The sequence below is a fragment of the Gorilla gorilla genome, chromosome 5 (genome assembly GCF_029281585.2).
Source record: "Gorilla gorilla gorilla isolate KB3781 chromosome 5, NHGRI_mGorGor1-v2.1_pri, whole genome shotgun sequence".
Lineage (NCBI taxonomy): Eukaryota > Metazoa > Chordata > Mammalia > Primates > Hominidae > Gorilla > Gorilla gorilla.
The window spans coordinates 35098684-35125998 of NC_073229.2; the positions used below are offsets into that span (position 1 = coordinate 35098684).

A 27315-nucleotide genomic window follows, 5' to 3' on the forward strand; every position below is an offset into this window, starting at 1 on the left:
GCTGAACATAGAAGGGAGGTAACCTAAATGGCAGTTCTGAAGAGGAAGATGGTTCCTGGAGAAGTTAGATGCTGGAGACACCAAAGACAGACCTGTAGTGGCCGGGCATGGTGGCTCACGCCTCTAATCCCAGCACTTTGGGAGGCCAAGGCGGGTGATCACAATGTCAGGAGATTGAGACCATGCTGGCTAACACGGTGAAACCCCATCTCTATTAAAAATACAAAAAAAAAAAAAAAATTAGCTGGGCATGGTGGCACGTGCCTGTAGTCCCAGCTACTTGGGAGGCTGAGGCAGGAGAATCGCTTGAACCCGGGAGGCGGAGGTTGCAGTGAGCCAAGATCATGCCACTGCATTCCAGTGTGGGCAACAGAGTGAGACTCCATCTCAAAACACACACACACACACACACACACACACACACACACACACACACACACACACACAACAGACCTGTAGTACATAGACAGCTTTGTTGTCCTAATATTGTGCACAGTTTAATGAGAAAATAACCTCTGTTACTTTGCATCATTCCATTTGGAAATCCAGAGAAATTCTGGGATCCATTGGTTGACTTACTCCCCTATGTTGAGTGACTGCTATATCCCTAGCATCTGGGGATGCAAAAATGAAGATCAGTGAAGGAAGATAGAATGAATAGAAGATGACACTTAAGCTGTAAACATAAGTCTCAAAGGATCTATTCGGATGATTGTCATCATTTCCTACTTTGTTTCTATTTAGTTTTAGTCAGAGAAGAATCACTGGATTCTTGGCCGGGCACAGTGGCTCATGCCTCTAATCCCAGCACTTTGGGAGGCTGAGGCGGGCAGATCACAAGGTCAGGAGATCGAGACCATCCTAGCTAACATGGTGAAACCCCGTCTCTACTAAAAATACAAAAAAAATTAGCCAGGCGTGGTGGCAGGTGCCTGTAGTCCCAGCTACTCGGGAGGCTGAGGCAGGAGAATGGTGTGAACCCAGGAGGCAGAGCTTGCAGTGAGCCGAGATCACGCCATTGCATTCCAGCCTGGGCAACAGAGTGAGACTCCATCTCAAAAAAAAAAAAAAGAATGACTGGATTCTTATGAAAATGAATTATTTTATCCTAAGGCAACAAGAACAGTTAAATTGGACCACACTAAGAAAATGAGATGATCAGATTTTTCAGAACCAGGTAAAATAGGCTTCCAAGTGGTGGATGCATAGTTCAGTCTGGTTATAGTGTGATATACTGGAGTTGGAGGCATCCATTTGTAATCTTAGCTTCGAAGCTGCTGTGGTCTGAATGTTTATGTCCTCCCAAAATTCTTATGTTGAAATCCTCACTGCCATTGTGATGGTATTAGGAGTGGAAGGCCTTGGGAGGTGAATAGGTCATGGGGTAGAGCACTCATGAATGGATTAGTGCCCTTATGAAAGAGAACCAAGGGAGACCCTTTGCTCCTTTTGCCAAGTAAGGACACAGCAAGAAAGTGCCATCTATGAGCCAGAAAGTGGGCCTTGATCTGCATTGATCTTGGACTTCCCAACCTCCAGAACTGTGAGAAATAAATTTCTATTGTTTATAAGCTATCCAGTCTGTGGTGTTTTGTTACAGCAGCCTGAAAGAAACTAACATAGTAACCTGTGTATTACCCAAACTGTGCAAGTGATAGATCAATATGATATAAGTGTGATCTTTCCATCGAATGTATACTGTCCTGGTATTGCTACTCACCCCTCTCCAGTGGCAGGAAAACCAAATGTCTGGCCTAATGAGTTAGGTTGATTGATGGACAGTTTCAACTAATTGGTTACTTGACATGAGGTAGGCTAAATGCAGATAGTCTTTCTCTTGGCAGTCATGCTAGAAGCTGTGGCTAGAGATTTTCAGGGTACAATGCAGATCCACAATTATTTAGGTAATTTTTTTTAAGTTTACATTTTTATTTCTCCTCCATTTGAATTTCTTCTCTGTTTCTTAGTACTCCTCTCTGTGTTCAAAGTTCTCACTGTAGACAACCCTTCACTCCCCCTCCTTCCATCTTGCTTCAGAACAGCCTCTCTCTTCCTTAGGAATTCACTCCCCTCAATGCCTCTTTCTGAATGGAAGGTGGACAATTATCAATTGAAAGTCTTCAGTAACTGAAAATTTTAAAAAGAGGCTTGTTAATAGTGTGAGTCTCTATATAATATATAATTGGAGATGGAACTCATTTTTATGCTTCTTATTTTGGTTCAGTAATCTTTAAACTGTGTGCATTTACTATATGCAAAGGTTTGCCAAAGGTACATGTGCACAGGTGCTTTGAGAATATAAAGGTCCAAATCCTCCTCTTCCATATGTGCTTTTTCCTAAGACTAATCTTGATGAGAATGGACCTGTAATGGAGACGCAAGTTCTCTTTCCCATCTGCTTTTCCATAATCACCTTCCTCTCGCTTTCCTTGTGAAAAGCGTATGTCTACCCCATTTTCCTAATCCATTTTACTAAACGGTTTATGTCTAACCCATTTTAGTAAATTGCTTTGCCCAAGGATGTAAAACTCTAGGGGATGGGGAGGACAAAAAAGGGGGAAATTTCTGAATATAAATTTCGTTTCAGGGGTGAGAAAGCAAATGACTCTAATGCCTGAGCAGAGACCCTTTTGCAAATCATGTGTTTTCTAAATCTATCTTAAAAAACAAAAAGTGAAGGCCAGTCTAATCAAATAGTAAACTGATATTAAAGGATAAACTCTAAAAGAGAATGAAATTTTGACTCTCATACAAATAAAAAATAGACATTTTCAAACTTATTTAAAAAATGAGAGAGCCAGAAAGGTTTTGCAGTCAGTTCAAAGGAGATCATTTATAAGAATGCTGGAATGAATTTGCTTAATACATGTAAAACTGGCTTCTTCCACAATGGGAGAGGGAAGGTGATTGGACTTCTACAGCATAAAGTTTATTTGCATGTCTGTATGACTTGCTTTACTATCAGTTTTTTGCAAGTTAACTTATATCTCTGCAGGGTTGTAAAATAGCTTAGTCAAACACAGTGAATGACTGAGATGACCCAGATGAATAAGTATTAGGGTACTCATGAAATTTGTCTTCTCAATTTTTCTTTACACTGACAATTAAAATAAGTTTTGATATTTCACTACCATGTGATGTTGGAGTTCAAAAAATTAAGTGACATTTCTATAACAAAATTCCTCCCATTGCCATCTCCTCATTATGTTTCCCAGCATTACATTGATAAAAACAAAAAATAAGAATTAAATTGATGCTCAACATTGACCCATTTTATTTATTTTTATTTTATTATTATTATTTTTTATTGAGATGGAGTCTTGCTCTGTCACCCAGGCTGGAGTGCAGTGGCACGATCTTGGCTCACTGCAACCTCTGCCTCCTGGGTTTAAGTGATTCTCATGCATCAGCCTCCTGGCTAGCTGGGACTACGGGCGCGAGCCACCATGCCCGGCTAATTTTTTGTACTTTTAGTAGAGATGGGGTTTTACCATGTTGGCCAGGCTGGTCTCAAACTCCTGACCTCAGGTGATCCGCCTGCCTTGGCCTCCCAAAGTGCTGGGATTACTGGCGTGAGCCACTGCGCCCAGCCACCTTGACTCATTTTAATAAGTATACACATCCACATATCCATAAAGTAATGGAAAGTAAAAGTGTTCAAAAGAGAGAGATTTCCAATAAAGTTGCTTTTTATTTACTTTTAGTAATTATTTGTCAAAATTTGTAATATTTGTGTTGTTTTCTAAGTCACATCCTACTAATAGTAACAATGGTATCAGAATAGCTTTTTTTAAAAAATATTTTGGCCATTGAATTAGAATTTAAATTTAAATAATGTTTTTGATGCAGAAAAGTATGGTAGGTTAATGAGTAAAATAGGCTAAAGCATAAAATATGTAAAATTAGGATAAACTTCTGTAGGGCAAGAAGCATGGAAATATAAGTTCAAGGAGAAAATGGAATTATGCAAAATTTGTGACTATTAAAGACCAGCCTGTTCCAGTATTCTTTTAAAATGAGTAAGAATGAATTTCACTGGACATATAAGATAGTTTTATATGGCCATATTTACACAGAGTTGGAATTTACATTCTTTGCAACTATTCACATTTTGGTGACAGTTTCTATAGGCCAATCTAAAAATGTGCAAGAGGCTTTTACAAAATTCTTTTAGGGTATATACAAGTAAAAAAATTGAAGACTCCTGTTGTAGCTCACCCTGCTGCTATTTTCTGACCAAAAACCAAGGGTCAGTAATTGTGGCAAAACCTTTCTAGCTCAGTATTGGTAAATGAACCAATTCATTAATTGACATAGTTCTAGTGACTCCTTGTTTTACTGGATTTCCCTAAGGAAGACATTTAAGAATTAAAGGTTTTGGCCGGGCATGGTGGCTCACGCCTGTAATCCCCACCACTTTGAGAGGCCGAGGTGGGTGGATCACAAGGTCAGGCGTTCGAGACCAGCCTGGCCAACATAGTGAAACTCTATCTCTATTAAAAATACAAAAAATGGCTGGGTGCGGTGGCTCATGCCTGTAATCCCAGCACTTTGGGAGGCCAAGGCGGGTGGATCACGAGGTCAGGAGATGGAGACCATCCTGGCTAACATGGTGAAACCCTGTCTCTACTGAAAATACAAAAAAATAGCCAGGTGTGGTGGCGAGTGCCTGTAGTCCCAGCTACTCGGGAGGCTGAGGCAGGAGAATGGTGTGAACCCGGGAGGCGGAGCTTGCAGTGAGCCCAGATGGCGCCACTGCACTCCAGCCTGGGTGACAGAGCAAGACTCCATCTCAAAAAAAAAAAAAAATTTAGCTGGACTTGGTGGCACGCACCTGTAATCCCAGTTACTTGGGAGGCTGAGGCAGGAGAATTGCTTGAACCTGGGAGGTGGAGGTTGCAGTGAGCCAAGATCGCGCCACTGCGCTCCAGCCTGGGTGACAGTGTGAGACTCCATCTCAAAAAAAAAAAAAAAAAAAAAAATTAAAATTCTAAGTACTTATGACACCTCTCAAAAGAGGATAACAGCCATTACATTTTATTTATTTCTTTGTAGGCAGTTATATCTTTACTTTATTCATCGTTATTGTTCTCCTCTTTGGAGGCACTCACCAGAAGGTATTGTATGAGTGTATATGTATAACAGACAGACAGCACTACAGTATTCCCCCCTTATCCATGGGGGATACGTTCTAAGACCCCCTTTTGATGCCTGAAAGCATGGATAGTACCAAATCCTACATAGACCACGTTTTTTCCTATACATACCTACCGTGATAAAGTTTAATATATAAGGCCGGGTGTAGTGGGGCACGCCTATAACCCCAGCACTTTGGGAGGCCGAGGCGGGTTGATCACCTGAGGTCAGGATTCGAGATCAGCCTGGCCAACATGGTGAAACCCCAACTCTACTAAAAATACAAAAATTAGCCAGGTGTGGTATAGACGCTTGTTAATCCCAGCCACTCGGGAGGCTGAGGCAGGAGAATCGCGTGAACCCGGGAGGCAAAGTTTGCAGTGAGCTGAGATTGCACCACTGCATTCCAGCCTGGGCGACAGAGTGAGACCCCATCTCAAAATTTAAAAAAGTTTAATGTATAAATTAGGCATAGTAAGAGATTAACAATAATAACTAATAATAAACTAGAACTTCATTGCAATATACCATAATAAAGGTTATGTGAATGTGGAGTCTCTCTCTCTCTCTCAAAATATCTTATTGTACTGTGCTCACCTATATTTGGACCATTGTTGACCATGGGTAACTGAAACTACAGAAAGTGAAACTGGGCAAAGGGCAACTACTCTATTTGGATCTGTAAATGTGTAGCTTTCACCAAGTTTGGAAGTTTTTGGTCATGATTTCTTCTTTTGTTTTGTTTATTTATTATTTTTATTTTTATTTAAAGCACAAAAGCATAATGTTTTGTTTTTTTGAAACAGGGTCTCACTCTGTCACTCAGGCTGGAAGGCAGTGGCACAATCTTGGCTCACTACAGCCTCGACCTCCTGGGCTCAAGCGATCCTCCTGTCTCAGCTTCCCAAGTAGCTGGGACTATAGGCTCAGGCCACCACACTCAGCTAATTTTTAAGTTTTTTGTAGAGGCGGGGTCTACCTATGTTGCCCAGGCTGGTCGTGAACTCCTGGGCTCAAGTGATCTCCCTACCCCAGCCTCTGAAAGTGCTGGGATTACAGGTTTGAGCGACGGCGCCCAGCCTGAGCAGTGGTTTATATCTACTTCAGTTTGCAAAGCCTTTGGGACCGTCCCACACATACACAGCTCAGGGACTTGTGCTGGTTCATACACAGAGCCAGGGCATCCTCTTCTTTAGCTCTCGTCTCTCTGGGATTCTCGCCACACACCTCTACCCCAAGATCCTTTTTTCCTGTTCTTCTGGAAAGACTAGATTTCTTTTAAAGTTTAAGGTGCTTATGCTGCTGTAGAGTTCTCCAAGGCTTGGGGCCATCCTCAGGACAAAGTAGCGAGAGGAATAAAATACCAGGAATTCTCCCCATACTCTGTGGACCACGAGGTCCCCTGTTCCCCTACTTTTCTGTCAGTAAGCCCAGATTTCTTTTTTTTTTTTTTTTGAGGCAGTCTCACTCTGTCGCCCAGGCTGGAGTGCAAGGGCACGATCTCGGCTCACTGCAACCTCCGCCTCCTGGATTCAAGCAATTCTCCTGCCTCAGCCTCCTGCATAGATGGGATTACAGGCCCATGCCACCACGCCTGGCTAATTTTTGTATTTTTAGTAGAGATGAGGTTTCACCATATTGGTCAGGTTGGTCTGGAACTCCTGACTTCATGATGTGCCTGCCTCGGCCTCCCAAAGTGCTGGGATTACAGGTGTGAGCAACCTCGCCCGGCCCAGGTTTCTTTAGAAAAAAACCTTCAGGTGCCTGTGCTGCTGCTTACTGTTCTGCCACACAGTTATGTGACTACAGCCACGCTTGGGAGAGAAAAATGCAAACAAAACCCAAAACCTGGGCTTGCCTCACACTCTTCTATTAGCCAGGTCCCCCTTTCCAGTTCCTCTGGTCAAAAAGAGGAGCTTCTGTTGGAGTGTTTGCTACCTGCACCCCCACCCAATTCTGATTTAAGGTCGACCCTGAAGAAAAAAATGAGGAAAAAACCAGCATTTTACTCCCAAATGGGTTCCCTTTTCAATTTTGATTCTTCTCAATTCATGTACTATTGTTTTGTCTTTTGGAATCAGATAGTTGCCTTTTGTGTTTTGAACACAGTTTGGAGAGAGGCTGAAGTGGGCTTCTTCCTTCTTGAGTGTCCCTGGTAGCCCCTTCCACTTTTTGAAGCTTTCTCTTGTTTCCTTTTTCTCCTCTGTTTCTTCCACACCATTCTTTTCTTTCCACTTTACCCACTTTCTCTGTTTCCCCTTTTACTTTGGGCTCCCAGGTTCAAAGAGCAAAAAAAGGAAGAACCTGTAGTTTTTTAGTGGTCAACAGCATGAGTTGAAACCCCTGATTGATTGTGTTGAAGTAATAAATTGAAGCTGGGTGTGGTGGCTCATGTCTGTAATCCCAGCACTTCGGGAGACCGAGTCAGGAGGATCGCTTGAGCCCAGAAGCTCAAGGTTGCAGTGAGCTATGATTGTGCCACTGCACTCCAGCCTGGGCAGCTGAGTGAGAACCTGTCTTGAAAAAAAAAAAAAATGGCCAGGCGCATTGCCTCACGCCTGTAATCCCAGCACTTTTGGAGGCCAAGGCAGGTGGATCACTTGAGGTCAGGAGTTCAAGACCAACCTGGCCAACATGGTGAAACCCCGTCTTTACCAAAAAATATAAAAATTTAGCTGGGTGTGGTGATGCACGCCTGTAATCCCAGCGACTCAGGAGGCTGAAGCAGGAGAATCCCTTGAACCTGGGAGGTGGAGGTTGCAGTCAGCTGAGATCCTGCCACTGCACTCCAGCCTGGGTGACAGAGCAAGACTCAGTCTCAAAAAAAAAAAAAAAAAAAAAAAAAAAATCAAAGTCAAGTGTGAAAGTAGACCCAGGAAGCTAGAGACACATGAAGAAGCAAAAAGGGGCTGGAGGAATGCTTGGGCCAAACTGATCACCTGGCTATTCCATCACACTTGGATTTGTTGGTAATTTCTATTCATAAAACTGGCCCAACACTTAAGAACTGATCTTTAGGGCTTTTCTTTTTTCATTTTCTTTTAAGAGAGTTGCTGAATCTTTTATTTAATTGCATATAATTACAATGAATGCTGGTAAATTTTGAGATTACAAGGAATTTCAACAAACCTTATTACTCGTTATCTAAGTCCATTAGTATTGCTATAAAGGATACCTGAGACTAATTTACAAAGATTAGAGGTTTATTTGGCTGACAGTTCTGCAGGCTGTACAAGAAACATCTGTTTCTGGTAAAGGCCTCAGGCTGCTTCCATTTGTGGCAAGAGTTGAAGGGAAGCTGGAATGTGCAGATTACATGGCGAGAGAAGAAGCAGGAGGAGAGGAGAGGTGCAGGCTCATTTTTTCCTTGCCACTCTACAGCTCACAAATGGATGCCAGCCTCTTTTTAACAACCAGCTCTCCTGGGAACGAACAGAGCAAGAACTCACTATTGTGAGAATGGCACCAAGCCATTCATGAGGGATCCGCCCCCATGACCCAAACACCTTCCACCTCCCACCTCCCATTAGGCTCTACCTGGGGATCAGATTTCAACATAAGTTTTGCAGGGGGTCAAACAAACCGGACCATAGCACTCATCATTCCAGAGAGACAAGGCATTCTTCACATTGAAATGACAGAATTTAATAAGTAAAACATTCCTAGTCATGAGAAGTAACTGACTATATGAAATGATAGCCTCCTTTTTTTTTTTTTTGTGAGACAGAGTCTCACTCTGTCGCCCACACTGGAGTGCAGTGGCACGATCTCTACTCACTGCAAGCTCCGCCTCCTGGGTTCATGCCGTTCTCCTGCCTCAGCCTCCCGAGTAGCTCGAGTAGCTGGGACTACAGGCGCCTGCCACCATGCCCAGCTAATTTTTTGTATTTTTAATAGAGACAGGGTTTCACCATGTTAGCCAGGACGGTCTCGATCTCCTGACCTCGTGATCCGCCAGCCTCGGCCTCCCCAAGTGCTGGGATTACAGGCGTGAGCAACCACGCTCAGCCCTATGAAATGATAGCCTCTTTTATGCTTTCAGTCCATGGTGCTTTTGATATCCCCCTGCTTGCAGTCTGCGGTGATTTTGCAGTGTGCTTGTTCTGTGGCCTGGTTTGAGAAGTGTGGTGTGTGAGGCTGGGCGTGGTGGCTCATGCCTGTAATCCCAGCACTTTAGGAGGCTGAGGCAGGCGGGTCACCTGAGGTCAGGCATTCGAGACCAGCTGGCCAACATGGTGAAACCCCATCTCTACTAAAAATACAAAAATTCACCAGGTGTGGTGGCAGGCACCTATAATCCTAGCTACTCGGGAGGCTGGGGCAGAAGAATCACCTGCACTCAGGAAGCGGAGGTTGTGGTGAGCCGAGATCACGCCACTGCACTCCAGCCTGGGTGACAGAGTGAGGCTCTGTCTCAAAAAAAGAGGAAGTGTGGTGTGTGAGATGTTACCATCATTGTGTCTGGAAGATAGAGGAGGTAGTAACACTTGCCATGATAATTCAGGGATTGAGCACTCACTGGGTACAGATTGCAGTGATGAGTGCTGTGGACCATTCAGAGGGAGATTATAATAATGACATGTAGGCATCACTTTGTAGTTGCAAAGTTCACTTCATGGTCTCCTTTCACCTTCCCAAGAATCCTGAGGCATGTATTATTATTGGGTAGATAATACTTACGACATATTTCCAGAAGGCCCCTGAGCTTTAGGTCCCTACTTGTAACTGCCAACTGTAGGCACTTCAAATGCAGATCCTCTAACTCTGAACTCCTCTGACCTGGGCACCTCCACTCCCTATCTCTATTTTGATTGGCACCACCTTCCCTGAAGCAAAACATCTAAGATATCCTAGCTTCTCCCTTTCCCTCCAAACCTCCAACCATTTAATCTTTTCTCAAATCTTGCCTAATCTAAACTTCCCTTAGATCTTCTTCAACCTGCTGTCACTTTATTCCCAACTCCCCTCCCAGCCCTGACTACCACCCCTTCTAACTACTCATCAGTCCCTTGTTCCTCATGCTCTGTTAGGTAGCTCCTGGCGCATAATGAATGTTCCATCAATATTTACTCGTCATTCATGCTTCCATGCCTTTGCATATGGAGGCATAGGTGGTGGGATGCCTTTACTTATTTTTCTTCTTCTGAATACCATCCTCTCATCTTTGAGACTTAATTTGGTCTTATCATAACTTTGGTAGCCTCTCTACTTCCCAGGGCTCAGTTGCATGTCTACCTTTCTTGAGCTGCCTGTCCCACATGCTCCCACCACATTCCTGCACACCTCTGTTACAGTAATTCTCAAAGTGTGGGCCCTTGTACTCTGAAGAGTGCTTCTTAAAAAGGCAGATTCCTGGGAATACCCAGAACTACTACATCAGTATTGCTGAGAGTGGGGCCCAGGAGCCTGCATTTAAGAAGCCTCACCTCTCCCCCAGTGATTCTTACACAGACGAAAAAGAGTGGTGAGAATCAATGTTTTATTCTCTCACCTGCCTTGGCCTGTACAACTAGTTCCAGGAGTGGGGAGTATGGCCACTTGGAGCAGTCTCTGGGTAGGTTTCACCACCACTTCTGACCGTTGGGAGATGAGAACAGCAAAGTTACTCAGATTTAATGTTTTTTTTTTTTTTGAGACGGAGTCTCACTGTGTCGCCCAGGCTGGAGTGCAGTGGCATGATCTCGGCTCACTGCAAGCTCTGCCTCCCAGGTTCACGCCATTTTCCTGCCTCAACCTCCTGAGTAGCTGGGACTACAGGCGACCACCACTACACCTGGCCAACTTTTTTGTATTTTTTTAGTAGAGATGGGGTTTCACTGTGTTAGCCAGGATGGTCTTGATCTCCTGACCTCGTGATCCGCCCGCTTCGGCCTCCCAAAGTGCTGGGACTACAGGCGTGAGCCACCATGCCTGGCCAGATTTAATGGTTTTTAACTGTATCTTTACAAAAAGGCACAATCCTTTTTCATTTGTTTGTTTTTAAACCTTTTTTGAGTTATAATTTTATATGCCATAAAATTGACCCATTTTAAATGTCCTAACCTACTTTCTGTCTCTATAGATTAGCCTTTCCTGGATATTTATTATAAATGGAATCATACAATACACAGTCTTCTTGTCTGACTTTCATTTAGTGTAATGCTTTTGAAGTTCACTTGTTTTGTAGCATGTATCAGTATTTCACTTTTTTATGGCTGAATAATACTCCATTATAATACATATGCCATATTTTGCTTAGCCATTCACTGGTTAATGGACATTTGGATTGTTTCCATTTTTTGGCTGTTATGAACAGTGCTGCTATGACATTTGTGCACAAGTCTGTGTGTGAACATATATTTTTATTTCTCTTGAGTAAAATAGAGTGGAATGACTGGTTCATATGGCAAATATGTGCTTAACTTTTGAAGAAACTTCCAAACAGTTTAAACCAACTGTCCCATTTTCCATATTCACCAGCAATGTCTGAGGGTTCCAATTCCTTCATATTCTCACCAGCACTTTTTATTATCTTTTAGGTTATAGCCATCCTAGTGTGTGTGAAGTGGTATCTGATTGGAGTCTTGATTTGCATTTTCCTAATGATTACTGATGTTGAGCCCTTTCACATGTGCTCTTGGCCATTTGCCTGTCTTCTCTGGGAAGATGTCTATTTAGATATTTTGCTGACTATTAAACTGGCATATTTGCCTTCTTACTGAGTGTAAAAGTTTTTTTATATATTCTGGATACAAGGGGAGTAATACATTTACTTGATGGAGGGAGAATGGTTCACGACCCCCCTGCCCAGTCTGTAGTGGCCTGGCCAGCAGGTTCTCCATGGCTCTTCTTTTCTCAGTGCCAGCATGTGGCCCTTAGGGGACTCCTAGAAGCAGTTCTTTGAACTCTACCTCCTCCATGGTGTAAACAAGCACAAAGGGGCAATGTGGGGACACAGAAATAGAATGAGCTTCCTCAACTGCATAGGTGCTTAGAAAGGGCTATAGAGGGGCCTGGGGAATGAGCTCCTCTTCAGTGAAGGGTTTCTATCTCGTGTTTAGCTAAGCGAGCTTCCACTCCATGACAGGGGAGTAGCATATGGTTTATCCTGGCCCTGGTCAGCATTCAGAGTCCTTTATTTTATGGCTCTGCCTTACTCAGCCCCATCACCCCAAGTCAGTGCACAGAGCCAGGATTCGAGGTGTACTTAGCCTTCCCCATGGCCTCAGTTCTCACTGCCTCAGTAGCCCAGTTCCCTGTGGCCCAGTGCCATGGACAGCTGGCCAGCCCCCAGTGGCTGAACTGTCTACTCCTCAAGGAGATTGTGCCTTGAGGACGCAGTCTGTGTCTCGTCCACCTGTGTAGCCCCAAGCCAGTACCGAACGTAGCTCAAAACACCTTTGCAGACAATTTTCTTAAGCCACTGAATGAGGAAGAAGGAATGAATTCGTATATTGGAAATAGGAAAACTGAGACTCAGACAGATTAAGTAGTCTGTCTACTAGAAGACTCAAGACTTCCAGAATCACGTGGGTTGTCAGTGAAGGGGCTGGGTCTCAAATTAAGATTCTCTAATCCCCAGAGTTCTTTTTCCACTACATTAAGTTATGAGTCCTAGCCTTTTATCTTCAGACATTTCAACTTAGAGGACAAATGCTTAAACTACGAGGCAGATCAGAGATGGTTCTGAGGGGTGATACCTCCAGAGTGGAGGGGGCAAATGGGATGGTGAGGTAATTGTACATGTGGTTTCGATGGAAATGTCAGGGAGTAAGTATTTCTAATTTCAACTTAGAGGAGGAATATTTATATATAAGGCAAATTAGGGATGGTTCTGAGGGGTGAAACCACCACAGTGGAGGGGGCAAATGGGATGGCGAGAAAATTGTATATGTGGTTTCCATAGTCGATGGAGATGTCAGGGAGTAAATACCTCTCCAGAGATTACTCTGATTTGTGAGACACTGCAAGATCTCTTGGAGGAGCTGGGATTTGGGGAGTGAAAATTAACAGTGCTAGGAAGAACCTTAGAGGCAGCAGAATCATGGCATAGGAGAGGGATAGGGTAGGACATGTTTGGGACTTGGGGAGTTGTCCCTGTGGCATGTGGGTATCTCAGGAGCATGGGGAATTGTAGCTAGAGAGCTGGGGTGAGATCTTTCTGAAGGTCAAGCTGAAGCATTTTTCTCCTGCAGTGAGACCTGATTAGAGGCCCTAGAGGAGTCAGTTGGCTAACCAGGATCTCATACATGTTTTCTCCAGTTTCATGAAACATTGAGAGTGTTCTTTTTCTTATATAACTTTCTCGTCTCAGCTATTCTGATTACACCATCTCAAAAATCAGAGACTCTTGAAACATCTTTGCAATAAAAAGAAAATGGTGCTTTTTGTTTGCTGTTTGGCGAGAAGCTGGCTCCAGAAATGCTCTATAGGAGAGTAAGCAAAAGATACGAAGGCGGGCACCTTGGCAACGTGAATGTATCTCTTAGTTAAACAGCTTCCTGGCTTGACTCAGCAGGGTTTGCTTTCAGCCCCCTCACACTACAGTAGGGCAGGAAATGTTTTTTAATCAGCCTTAGTTTTCTAGATATGAGCATTGTGCCTAGTAGATAGTGGGAACTGACTGATTGAGTGAATGAAACAAACATATTCAATGAGCCAGTTAAAAAATGAATGAATGAATACTGTGATGGTTTGTTTCTCCTATACATATCATTACCCAATTAGTAATAGTGAATCACAGGGTTACTTCTCCCAGTGCTTGGTAGTTTCCTGGGAAATAAAAGAAAGTCACCGATACGGTTACGGTAAAGAGAATTTAACAATTGGCCAGACGCAGTGGCTCACGTATGTAATCCCAGCACTTTGGGAGACCGAGGCAGGTGGATCACATGAGGTCAGGAGTTCGAGACCACCCTGGCCAACATGGCGAAACCCTGTCTCTGCTAAAAATACAAACATTAGCCTGGCATGGTGGTGGGCGCCTGTAATTCCAGCTACTTGGGAGGCTGAGGCAGGAGAATCACTTGAACCCAGGAGGCGGAGATTGCAGTGAGCCAAGATTGTGCCATTGCACTCCAGCTTAGGTGACAGAGTGAGACTCTGTCTCAAAAAAAAAAAAAAAAGAGTTTAACAATCTAGGACAGTCTGATTTGATGGTAGTTTACCAAATATTTTAAATTTTGATGGACTTACAGAGAAATTAGTCCATCATAACTTTATTTTTTGCAGAGAGTTCACATATAAACAAGTTGCCCAGCCTCACTATGAGAAAAGGTTTGAAAGTCTCCAGTTTCCTGTCACTTCAAGTCTATTTCCTTTTTTTTTCTTTATTTCTTCTTAAAAAAACACTTAAAAAAATGGGATACATGTGCAGAACGTGCAGGTTCGTTACATAGGTATACTTGTGTCATGGTAGTTTGCTGCACCTATTGACCTGTCCTCCAAGTTCCTCCCCTCAGTCCTCATCCCCCAATAGGCCCTGGTGTGTGTTGTTCCTCTCTTTGTGTCCATGTGTTCTCAATGTTCAACCCCTACCTATGAGTGAGAACATGGGGTATTTGGTTTTCTGTTCCTGTGTTAGTTTGCTGAGGATGATGGCTTCTAGCTTCTTCCATGTCCCTGCAAAGGACATGATCTCATTCCTTTTTATGGCTGCATAGTATTCCATGGTGTATATGTACCACATTTTCTTTATCCAGTCTATCATTGATGGGCATTTGGGTTGGTTCCATGTCTTTGTTATTGTAAATAGTGCTGCAATAAACATATGTATGCATGTGTCTTTATAGCAGAATGATTTATAATCCTTTGGGTCTATACCCAGTAATGGGATTGCTGGGTCAAATGGTATTTCTGATTCTAGATCCTTGAGGAATCGCCATACTGTCTTCCGCAGTGGTTGAACTAATTTACATTCCCACCAACAGCGTAAAAGTGTTCCTGTTTCTCCACAGCCTCACCAGCATCTATTGTTTCCTGACTTTTTAATAATCACCATTCTGACTAGCATGAGATGGTATCTCACTGTGGTTTTGATTTGCTTTTCTCTGATGATCAGTGATGTTGAGCTTTTTTCTTATGTTTCTTGGCCACGTAAATGTCTTCTTTTGAGAAAAGTCTATTTCCTATTTAATCTTAGATTCATGATCCTCAGAAGCCCTTGGATCTGGGTCTCTCTTGCAGAATTGGAAGAGAAACACTCACTACCATTATTTCTGTATTTTTGGCCTAGTGAGGAGAACTTTCAGCTAGCAATCAGGAAACCTGAAAGACCCACCTCTTTTATTAACATGAAAATGTTATCCAAGTAGCATTATCTCTTACTTGTTTTGTGAACTTGTTGTGAGGAATTTACAAAACCCTTTAGACAATGTGGAGTTTTAACACAATTTGAAATCCTGAAGAAAAAGGAGCCATGGAAGAGACCCAAAGGCTTACATTAGAGGGAGCAAGTGTGCTCTTTCAAGTCATGGGAGGGAGCCACTGTGGTTCCAAGTAGGAAAAACTAATCTAGCATCTTCTTTTAAATGAAAATTTCTCCTATGAAAATCTGGCTTTCAGCCTGATCTGGGATGGTGCCAGTGAGTGGGCAGGCAAAGAAAAGGCAGTGAGTGGTAGCTAATTAATTAGTCAATCAAAAAGTATTTATAGTTCTCTAGGTATAGGGCACCATGCTGGACTCAGTGGGAGATGCAAAGAAGAGTAAGATCCAACCTCAGCCCCTGAAAAGCTTGCAGCCGGTCTCCTTGGGAGGCGAGGTGTACAGGTGCTGACAGGAAAGAAAGCACAAGGCAGGTTTTTAATTGGGCAGTATGTCTCACAGATGCAAAATAGGTAATCCAGGCACATAGGTTGTTATTCTAGGCTTATCACCATTTACATTGTGCCATGGAGTGTCAATGTTCAGAGCATCTGTGAAAGCTGCTTTTATAACTGGTTAGAGTGAGCTAGTTAAGGACTTAACAGACCCTTCACCAATGAGCATAAGATGGGTTGGGTGAAGAAAATATGAGGGATGAAGGAGTGCTGCTATTTTCCAAAAATGACCCCAAAGAGATTGGGCCTTCATCCTTTGCTGTTTAGAAGCAAAAGAGTCATTGTAAAAATGTTCAGAGGGAAAATATGTGATGAAAATAACGAATTACATACCACAATTTTCATTTTATGGTAACCGCACATACACGTAGACTTGAGAAAACTCTTTAAAACATGTTGGAGGAATAAGTACATGGACAGAGGAAAATGAAATGTTGGGGACAAAAATAAGGCTATACTGACCTGAAGTTTTCTGTTAGTCATTTCCATTGACCAGATCTTCTAGATGACTGCTTGACATTTCAAATATAACTATTCCCACTGACAGCAAAATGAGATGGGATGACTTAATAGCTGCAGCTAACGTTTATTATGACCATGTTCCAGACTTTCTCTACCTTTATACTTAATGGCAACCCTGTGTATAGTATACCTCCTGGCTCAGATGCAAATAGTCATAACTGTGTTAACACTGGATATCAATCACAGAAAAACTGTGATATAACACTATTGGGAGGACAAGACAAAAGGCAATATGCATGCAGGTGGTAGTGGGGACTGGGCAAGCAAAAAGTAAACCCGTGTATTTTTGGTGGCAACTCAGTAGATAATGCCCCAAACTGAAGAAAACCAAATAATACACAGAGATAGAGTCATGTTATTTAGACGTAAGGGGGAAGGGGGGGTGTGATTATCCAAGAAACAGTTAAAATTATTGAAAATGGTTAGCACTTATGACACAGAATGGAAGAGGGTAGAACTATTGATTCTTTAAATTATGTGCATGTCTAGCTTTGATAAAAATAAAAATTAGCCTGGATGCCATGGCTCATGCCTATAATCCCTTTATTTTGGGAAACTGAGATGGGAGAATTGCTTGAGCCCAAGAGTTCAAGACCAGCTTGGACAACATACAGAGACACTGTCCCTGCAAAAAATGAATTTAAAAAATTAACCAGATGTAGTGGCATGCACTGTAATCCTAGTTACTAGGGAGGATCTTTGGTGGGAGGGTCCCTTGAGACCAGGAGGTGGAGGCTGCAGTGAGCTGTGATTGTGCCACTGCACTCCAGCCTGAGAAACAGAGTGAGACTCTGTCTCAAAACAAAAAACAAACAACCTTGAAAAGTGAGGGGAAAATTCAGATAAGAAAAAAAAAATGACCCAAAAGGAGGATGGGTGCACTTCTCATTATAATGAAACTCAAAAGAGAATACAAAAAAATTAATTCAAAACAAGGAATTAACATTAATCTCAAGTACAGTTTTTTAAAACTGATTTTTTTTTTTTTCTGGGACAGGGTCTCATTTTTTCACTCAGGCTGGAGTGCAGTGGGGTGAACACGGCTCACTGCAGCCTTGACCTCCCAGGCTCAAGAGATCCTCCTGCCTCAGTCCTCCAAATAGCTGGGACTGTAGGCGTGTGCCACCACACCCAGCTAATTTTTCCATTTCATGTAGAGATGGGTTTCGCTGTGTTGCCCAGGCTGGTCTAGAACTCTTGGGATCCAGCGATCCACTCGCCTCTGCCTCCCAAAGTGCTAGGATTACAGGCGTGAGCCACTGGCCCCGGCTCCTAAAACAAATTGTGAAAAGGAGAAAGTTGTGCGATGTTATGTTCCTTCCTCTTTTTTCCCCACACACACTCACACTCTGGTCAGGCGTTTGTGTATATCCTTTGACCTTTCCTTGCCATCGGCTTCTACTTAAATAGGATGACTAGAGAAGATCTGGGGGGCCAAGTTTGAGCTGTGTCATCTAACCCAGTCTCTTCATTCTCCAGCTGTGAATCTGGCTTCTCTTTGTTCTTCACTGGGTTCTTAGAATATCTTCTTTCCTGCCGTCTTGCTGTATCCCCCTATTCTGCTGGCCTCCTGAACCAAATTCCTTGGTCTATCCCCCTGGCTCTGACTCATTCCTTACCCTGACCTTGCTGTCTGTATTTGCTTTGACTACCCTATGAGTTTCCTCAACCTAATTCTTAATTCCTGGCTGCCACCTCCTTGTCAAAACTTGGCTAAATCCACTTTGGAATGCTAAGGCGGATGGGACTGCCTGGGAAGAATTTGGAGAATCTGCAGCTCTGCTCTTTCCTCATTCTTGAGAGCCAGGCTAGTGGCTGAGGGTATATCGGGAGACAGACAGGGAGAGAGACAGAGAGAGTTTGGAGAGAAGGCGGCATGATCATCCGATCATCTTGGGCCCCATCAGTCTCCTTGGGAATGCTAACATGTCTCCTGGTATAGTCTTTCTTTTATTTATTCTTCAGTTTATCTTAGAAACTGTTCTGAAAGTTTTAAACCCAGAGACATCTCTCCAACTTCCTTGCATGAGCTGTATTTTGACCGCTTTAGAGGCTGTGGCAGGATTTCAGTCTTGCTCGTGGTGATTTTACATGGAGTGACATCTGAGTCGCTTTTCAACTGCATTCCACACCAATCTGTCCAGCCCTGCAGTTTGTGGGCTGACTCCTGTTGTCTTTCAACATACGGAGCACTATGAGATAGTGCGAGTTTGGGTCTTGTCAGGGAGTCTGATTAAGCCACAGTCAGAGACGGCAGTCCTAAGTGTGAAATGTAACAGGCCTTCTCAAGACAGCTTCATCTGTGAGCTGCTGGAGGTGGCTGGTGCCGTTCTGTTGGGAATAGGGGCTTGCTAACAAAGCAAACATTTTTTTTTTCTATCGCAGGCTAGGTCTATGGTGGTAACATTTGGCAAGTTGAGTAACAGGGAACATAGATAACTGTGAACAGATGGGCAACTATTAAAAGATTTGAGGGGCTTTCATCATTTCTCAAATGGCCTTCACCCACCTACAGGATACCCAGCTCCCTTGCAAGAGGATTACGTAAAGGATTCAATTACATTTCTCTTTCCTTTTTTTTTCCTTCAATTGCGATGGAAGCACAAGCTCTGACGTGAAGAGGAAAAGAATAGATGAGAAATTTCTAATTTTGAATCCCCTTAGGATTAGATGCTGATTTCAGCTGTGCAGAGAACACTGCCCCATATTTTGCAAGAGTAACCGCTGCCAGTTTCAGGAGAGATGACTTTCCAAAATAGACAGTAAACTCCGCCCTCCATAGCTGATGACCATCTGACATTCAGACAGAATTACAGAGCTATACAAGTTTTGATAAGTATAACCTTGCTTTTGAAAAATGGCAGTGGCACGTCATCACTGTGTTTAAGCTCAAAACTGATGGACTACAAAACACAGAAGAGAAATAAATGTATTGCCTGGTCCCCAGCAGAAACATAAAATATTTATCCATCTGAGAGCAATTAAATTTATTTACCCCTGCTTTAGGACAGCAGTGTCTCTGATTCAGAAGCATGCTGTTCCTCTTTTGCTCAGAGTGATGCTTGGAAGATTCTTAAGAGGGAGAAGAATTCCAGGCACTGATTAAGAGGAGGCTTGTTGTCGTCTCTTAAGGAGCAGCAGCCTGATTTTGCCAAAAGCAACCATAAGTTGATATGGCCGGGGTTAAGGTGGCTATAAGCTAGATCTCAGGAACCTGAGCAAATTAGATTGGGTTTCATTCCTCAGAGGTTGCCTTAAAGACATATAAATTCTAGGGCCAATAATCTTAATATAAGTTTATAATTTTAGTCGGTACTTACCCTATGCACACTCATTTAATTTTCTGTTTGGAAGCAGGAAGCATGGATACCCTGCCCCCTCGCCATTTTTTTTTTTTCTAGACGGAGTCTTGCTCTGTCACCCAGGCTGGAGTGCAGTGGCGTGATCTCAGCTCACTGCAACCTCCACCTCCTGGGTTCAAGCAATTCTCCTGCCTCAGTCTCCCAAGTAGTTAGGATTACAGGTGCCCGCCACCATGCCTGGCTAACTTTTTTATTTTTATTATTTTATTTTATTTATTTATTTTTGAGACAGAGTCTCACTCTGTCACCAGGCTGGAGTGCAGTGGCACAATCTCGGCTCACTGCAACCTCCGCCTCCCGGGCTCAAGTGATTCTACTGCTTCAGCCTCCCGAGTAGCTGGGATTACAGGCGTGTGCCACCAAGCCCAGCTAATTTTTGTATTTTTAGTAGAGACGGGGTTTCACCATGTAGGCCAGGCTGGTCTCGAACTCCCGACTTCGTGATCCGCCTGCCTCAGCCTCCCAAAGTGCTGGGATTACAGGCGTGAGCCACCGCACCCGGTCACCCTGCCCCATTTTTATCCCCAGTCCTCTAATCAGCTTTAGTCCCTATTTATCCCAGCCAAGAGTACTGGGTAACTGAAGATCCCTGTCTCTACAAACCACCCCACCTAAGACTAAATTTTGCTTAAACGTAACCAGCAGCTTTACAAAAGGAAAATAACCATTTGTCATATTTTAAATTAAAACCCTACATTCAGAATAATTATAATTTAAAATAATTCAGCAACAGAAACACCAAAACAAACCAATCAGTAATAAGTGGAAAACAATTAGCTCTTAGAGGTGATGGCCTCTTTGCCTGCTAAATGATGCTCAGATTCATAAACTCAGTTCTCCTGGGCAGGATTGTTTGGTTTTATGTAATTGAGTAAACAAGGATTATCGGTAGGTTTAGTCTCCCCTGGAGAATTATACTTTAACAGAAGGAATTATTGGAAATAGTGAAAATATGCTCCCACCATTAGCAGAAGAAGAGCTGGCAATATTAATTTTTCCATATACGTTTTGTGGGCTTTTAAAAAGTTAAGTGCTGTACATAGATTGTGTCATATAACAAGGAAGCATCCACACAGGCACTTGGAAGCAGTATAAAGGGAGTGAATATTTGTGTATTACATATTGGGCTTGTAATGATCACTAATGGAATAGAAAATAAGCTCAATATAATGCCAATTTTTTTTTGTTCCAAGTTTTAGGTTCTTTTGAATTTCACATATTTTTCTGATATTTAGAAATACTCTGTAGGTAAATAAAAGATGCATGCACACACATTTATAGCAGCACAATTCGCAATAGCAAAGATACGGAACCAACGTAAGTCTCCATCAACCAATAAATGGGTAAAGAAAATGTGGTATATATGCACTATGAAATACTAATCAGTCAAAGAAAGGAACAAAATAATGTCTTTTACACTAACTTGGATGGAGCTGGAGGCCATGTTATTCTAAGTGAAGTAGCTCAGGAATGCAAAACCAAATATCATATGTTCCTCACTTATAAGTGGGAGCTAAGCTATGAGGACGCAAAGGCATAAGAATGATATAATGGACTTTGGGGACTTGGGGAAAGGTGGGAGGGGCATGAGGGACAAAAGACTACACATTGGGTGCAGTGTACACTGCTCAGGTGATGGGCGCATCCAAACCTCAGACATCACCACTAAAGAACTTATCCATGTAACCAAAAACCACTTGTACCCACCCCCAAAACTACTGAGATTAAAAAGCAACAATAATACATACAATTTCATGGTTAAAAAATAAAAATAAAGCCATCCCCAGTGATTGTGTCTTCCTCCTCGCTGTTGTTGAGACTGATGGTGTTGGTTTACTCATCCTCCCTGATGCTCACGCAGCCTCCATTTGTGCCTGTGCTTTTCTAGAATGGCCAACATGCAGGGACTGGTGGAAAGACTGGAACGAGCTGTCAGCCGCCTGGAGTCGCTGTCTGCAGAGTCCCACAGGCCCCCTGGGAACTGCGGGGAAGTCAATGGTGTCATTGCAGGTAGGGTCACAAACTGTTGTCATTCCTGGTCTTCTTGTGGGTCACTTCATTTTGTTTCCATAATTTCACTCTCAAGGAACATTTCTATTATCCTTCAGCTTCCCTACTCCTTCCACTGTATGTGACCATAACATTAACCAGAGGCAAGCAATCCCTGAAAAAGAGAAAGGAAGAAAACCTTTCAACCCACAATCCACAAAAATTATCAGTATCTGTGCCTTTTAGAGACAGAGTCTCGCTCTATCACCCAGGCTGGAGTGCAGTGGTGCAATCATAGCTCACAGTGACCTCAAACTCCTGGGCTCAAGGCATCTCCCTGCCTCGGCCTCCCGAAGTGCTGGGATTACAGGTGTGAGCCACTGTGCCCAGCCTCAGTGCCTCTTAAGAGCATATTCATCTTTCTTTCATTTAGTGTTCATACTGCTGTCCCGCACTCAATGACTAAATATATTATCTACATAATTATCAAAAAAGAAACTAATGTTCTTGATTAGAATGTAAATTGGAAGGAATTATCATTCTGTAGATTTTCATTTTAAAAAGAACAAATCACTAAATTTAGGAACTAAAGTTTTGAAGGAAGCTGGTCTCATGCGAAGGCAAATATGACTTTGATGTAACGTAACTACATCACGGTGTTTTACCTTTGCCTATTCCTAACCAACTATGCTTTTTTTTTTTTTTGAGTTGGAGTCTTGCTCTGTTGCCCAGGCTGGAGTGCAGTGGCATGATCTGGGCTCACTACAACCTCTGCTTCCCAGATTCAAGCGATTCTCCTGCCTCAGCCTCCCAGGTAGCTGGGACTACAGGCGCCCCCCACCATGCCCAGCTAATTTTTTGTATTTTTAATAGAGACGGGGTTTCACCATGTTAGCCAAGATGGTCTCAATCTCCTGACCTTGTGATCCGCCTGCCTCGTCCTCCCAAAGTGCTGGGATTATAGGCGTGAACCACCATACCTGGCCAACCAAATATGCTTTTAAAACTATATCCTAATACCATACTGTAAAACATTTTTTAATTATATCATCAAAAATAAAAAGTTGGCTACTTTCCAAAAAGGGTGCCACATATGGCAAGCTCTCCAAGTTATCTACAATAATTTTTCCAATTCCTTCTTGACTAAGGGACAAATAAAAATTACAAATAATTTACTTAATAATTTTTTTAACAAATAAAAATAAAGGACAACCAATTAAATTTGAATTTCAGATAAAGAACACTTTTTTGGGGGGTATAAGGATGTCCCAAATACTGCATGGGCTATACTGCGTGTTATGCACCTACAGCAAACATTTATTCATTGCTTCTCTGAAATTCAAATTGAACCAGGCAATCTGCATTTAATATGGCAACTCTGTTCTTGTCACATGGGCACTTCCTCCTTATCTGACCCATACTGAATCCTGTCAGGTTTTTTTGGGCTGAGAAAAGCCGCGGGGAAGAAGGGACTTCAGAAAAAGCTTTCACCAGGAAAGACCTACATTGGTGCTTCTAGAATTTCAGGCGAATTTGGACCCGTGCCTGTATTACATACCATGGGACAAAAATTACTGTGTGAGCACAAATGTGCTGGCTGGTTTATTTCCCCCCTGAACATAATGAAAATTAAAATGCTTTGAATGAATTGAAAGAGGGTGTTGTTTTAAGGAAGGCTGTCAGGAGCCTGTAAGTTTTTTTCCGCACCAACTGAGACACATCTATGATTTCATTTTAAGCCTCTTTTTGTTAACTGTATACAGTTGGTATATGAGATTCAATAAACCTTATTTGTAAGAAAATATTTTCACCCTCTCTTCAGTAACTTTGTTTCACTATACTGTTGGCATCAGATGATTAAAGACATTTCTCTAAACTACTGACCACAAATGTGAAGCCTGTGAATACACAAAACAAAGTTAAAATCTAACTACCGGGAGACTATATAGTATTATTGAGTAAAGAAAAAAAAATCTCAATAATTTGAACCTCACTTACTCAAAGAGGTACTAGACTGAACTTGGTACATTGTAAAAAAAAGATTTTTTCTAGGAAAATTAATAGACAAGTAGAATTAGAGGGTGTGTAATTAAATTATTTAAATTATTTAAGTGTTTAAACAAATATTTTCTCATATAACAAATCGTTCCAAACCAGTTTATTAAAGCAAAGCTCTTCTAAAACAACTTAGCCCGTAATTTACTATCCTACTTGAAATGAAGTAGGATAATTAGTAAATTGTCTGAATGATATCCATCCTTAAAACATTTTACTAATCCTAAACAACACCATTTCCATTTCTTCTTAATTAGTAAGTTTTGACAATTTTATAAATTCTATTTTTAACAAATCCGCAGAACAACCTTTTACCTTACATGTAAACATCATTACGACAATGTTATAACAAAAGTTATTTTTTTTTTTAATTTTAAAAGAAACTTAAAAATGTTTAAAATCGAGATGGGCGCAGTGGCTCACGCCTGTAATCCCAGCACTTTGGGAGGCCGTGGCGAGCGGATCACGAGGTCAGGAGATCAAGACCATCCTGGCTAACACGGTGAAACTCCGTCTCTACTAAAAATGAAAAAAATTAGCTGGGCGTGGTGGCGGGCGCCTGTAGTCCCAGCTACTCGGGAGGCTGAGGCAGGAAAATGGCGTGAACCCGGAAGGCGGAACTTGCAGTGAGCCGAGATCGCGCCACTGCACTTCAGCCTGGGCGACACAGAGCAAGACTCCGTCTCAAAAAAAAGAGAAACTTTTAGAAGGAACATAATCCCTTACAAATGCATAATAGGCATAGATCAAAGGACCACTCTATTATGATACTGGTATTATGATGTGCTTTAGAAGGTGAGTGTTTTTTTTCTCTGGTGATAATCAGTTAAGTTGCGCTCAACAGTTGAAGAAGTATTTTTGCGTTTTTATAATGCGACAAACACTGTGCTAGGTGCAAGAAAATTGAAGATGAATTATACACAGTCCTAATGCTCCAGAATCTTTGGTCTCAATGCATTACTATTCATGGCCCCAAGTTCTTTGATTAAGGGATGCTCAAAGGATGCAGTTTGGAGAGAAAGACAGGTCTGCCCGCAGGAGGTGTGAACAGAGCTGAACGATGAAAGGAAATTGGAAAATATTCCCTTTTATCATTGTACCTTCTGCTATGTAGAGGACTCTGTCACTTTTCTGAAACTTTCTCCCACTTTAAATACTCAGCAGAGATCCCCAGTCGGGCCTCTTCCATAGCAACAAACAGGTTTATCTGTCTCCAAACGGATCCATAAGGAGCCTTTGGGCTTGTGTCCTTTTTATGTTCCAGAAGTTGTTATATACTGTGCTGTGAACTTTAAGATAACTCAGCTTCAACGTCTAGCTTCAACATCCTGCTCGGAAGTTAGAACACACCTGCAGAAAGTGTAAATAACTTGTTTCCATCACCCTTTGGGCCTGTGGAAATGGGTAATTGGGAAAAAGAGAAAAAGAAAGACACTCTCCTAATAGTTTTGTGAGCATGGAGAAAAGGAATCCTAGGTTTTGGTTAGAGTTTCCATAGTTTCTCAGTATTGTATTTCTCAATATTAGGGACATGAAATCAGGGACTTAGATTTTTTTTCTGTTAATTAAAAGGCAGGGAAGGAAATGCAGAGCACACCTGTTGGGCAGTTGCCACTTGAGCTTTGCCAGTAATTTGGCAGCTCTGAACCCAACAGGTATGGGCTCAGCAGTCACTTTCATTCCCACTATGGTTGTTCCCCACCTCCTGGGGAGTGAAGAAGGAAGCAAATGAGTGAAATCAGCTTTCTTTTCCTCCTTGCCCAGAGTTCATTATTACCTTCTGATTGTCCTGGGTAATCTTGGTAACTGTTTGTAAGGTCATTATAGCACCTGAGCAGGTGGCTATGGAAGAAGGGCCACTGGCTTTGGATGAATCGGCTGGGTTCAGGTTTTGGATCTGCCTTTTGTTTGGTCTGTAACTCTGGCCCTGTCAGGTGCTGTGTTTGCAGCCATTTCCTCATCTGTGATGGTGCTACCTACCTCCCTGGGTCCGGAGGGAATGAAATGAAATTATGTAGCGTCTTTACTCAGGAGGATGAAAAATAGGAAAACCGTGTTTTCCTGAGCTGTTGAGAAATGTTTAATAAACATTGATGGAGATCCGGGCATGGTGGCTCACGCCTGTAATCCCAGTACTTTGGGAGGCCAAGGTGGGCCGATCACTTGAGCCCAGGAGTTGGAAACTAGCCTGACCAATATGGTGAGACCCTGTCTCTACAAAAACTACAAAAATTAACAGAGCACAGTGGCATGCATCTATGGTCTCAGCTACTTGGGAGGCTGAGGCTGGAGAATCACTTGAACCTGGGAGGAGGAGGTTGCAGTGAGCCAAGATCACGCCACTGCACTCCAGCCTGGGTGACAGTGAGACCCTGTCTCAAAAAAACAAAAAACAAAAAACAAAAAAAACCCAAACACATTGATTGAGTGAAGGAATGACTTAGCAAATGAATTGGTGAGAATGAAATTGATGATATTAAACTTCCATATTGCCTATGGCAAGACAGTCCCAGGTTTTCTTTTTTTTTTTTTTCTTGAGATGGAGTCTTGCTCTGTCACTCAGGCTGGAGTGCAGTGGCGCGATCTCGATTCACTGAGATCACCTCCACCTCCCAGTTTCAAGAGATTCTCCTGCCTCAGCCTCCCGAGTAGCTGGGATTAAAGATGCCTACCACCACGCCTGGCTAATTTTTGTATTTTTGGTAGAGACGGGTTTCACCATGTTGTCCAGGCTGGTCTTAAACTCCTGACCTCAGGTGATCTGCCTGCCTCGGACTCCCAAAGTGCTGGGATTACAGGTGTGAGCCACCGTGCCCGGCTAGTCCCAGGTTTTCATTCAACGGCCAGGGAATAACAAACTGCTCCTTTCCCCAAGGTGTGGCACCCTCCGTGGAAGCCTTTGACAAGCTGATGGACAGTATGGTGGCCGAGTTTTTAAAGAACAGTAGGATCCTTGCTGGGGACGTGGAGACTCATGTAAGTACTTTCCTCCCCTGTTCTCAGTAGAGAGTTTAAACTTACCAGCCCAGCCTCTGACAACTCTAACAGCCTGAGGAGATCTTTATTTATTTATTTATTTTTTACTCTGGCTAGGCAGATGGTGGCTAAAACATTCATTTACCCATTTATTCATTTAATTGTTCCTGCAAGGCCTATGGATAGAGTATTGTCCAGCACTGTTCTGGAAGCTAGGAGCATGGGGATGAACAAGATAGGCTACATCCTGTTCTCACAGAACTTCCACTTTAGTCTGGGAAACAGATGATAGATACAAATATATAAATGAATTCAGGTAGTTTTAAGTACAAAAAGAACAAGAAAGCAGAGTCGTGATTTAGAGTGCTGGAAGCAGGGCTATTGCTTGAGATAGGAAGGTGTATCTGAGGTGACAATGAGCAGAGATCTGATGGAGAGAGGTAGTGAGCTGTGGAGTGATGTGGGGAAGAGAGTTCCA

At 42.6% G+C, this 27315-nt stretch overlaps 1 protein-coding gene across 3 annotated transcripts in view; it reads left to right on the top strand.

Annotated features, from left to right (window-relative positions):
• CAP2 (cyclase associated actin cytoskeleton regulatory protein 2) overlaps positions 1 to 27315 on the top strand; it is a 163133-nt gene that overhangs the window by 6639 nt on the left and 129179 nt on the right. For all 3 annotated transcript variants that reach the window (XM_004043309.5, XM_031012313.3, XM_055390676.2), the window contains exons 2-3: positions 21706 to 21827; positions 26737 to 26837. In XM_004043309.5, the coding sequence (XP_004043357.3) occupies positions 21707 to 21827; positions 26737 to 26837 (222 nt within the window). In that variant the 5' untranslated portion in view covers position 21706. The remainder of the gene's footprint in view (positions 1 to 21705; positions 21828 to 26736; positions 26838 to 27315) is intronic.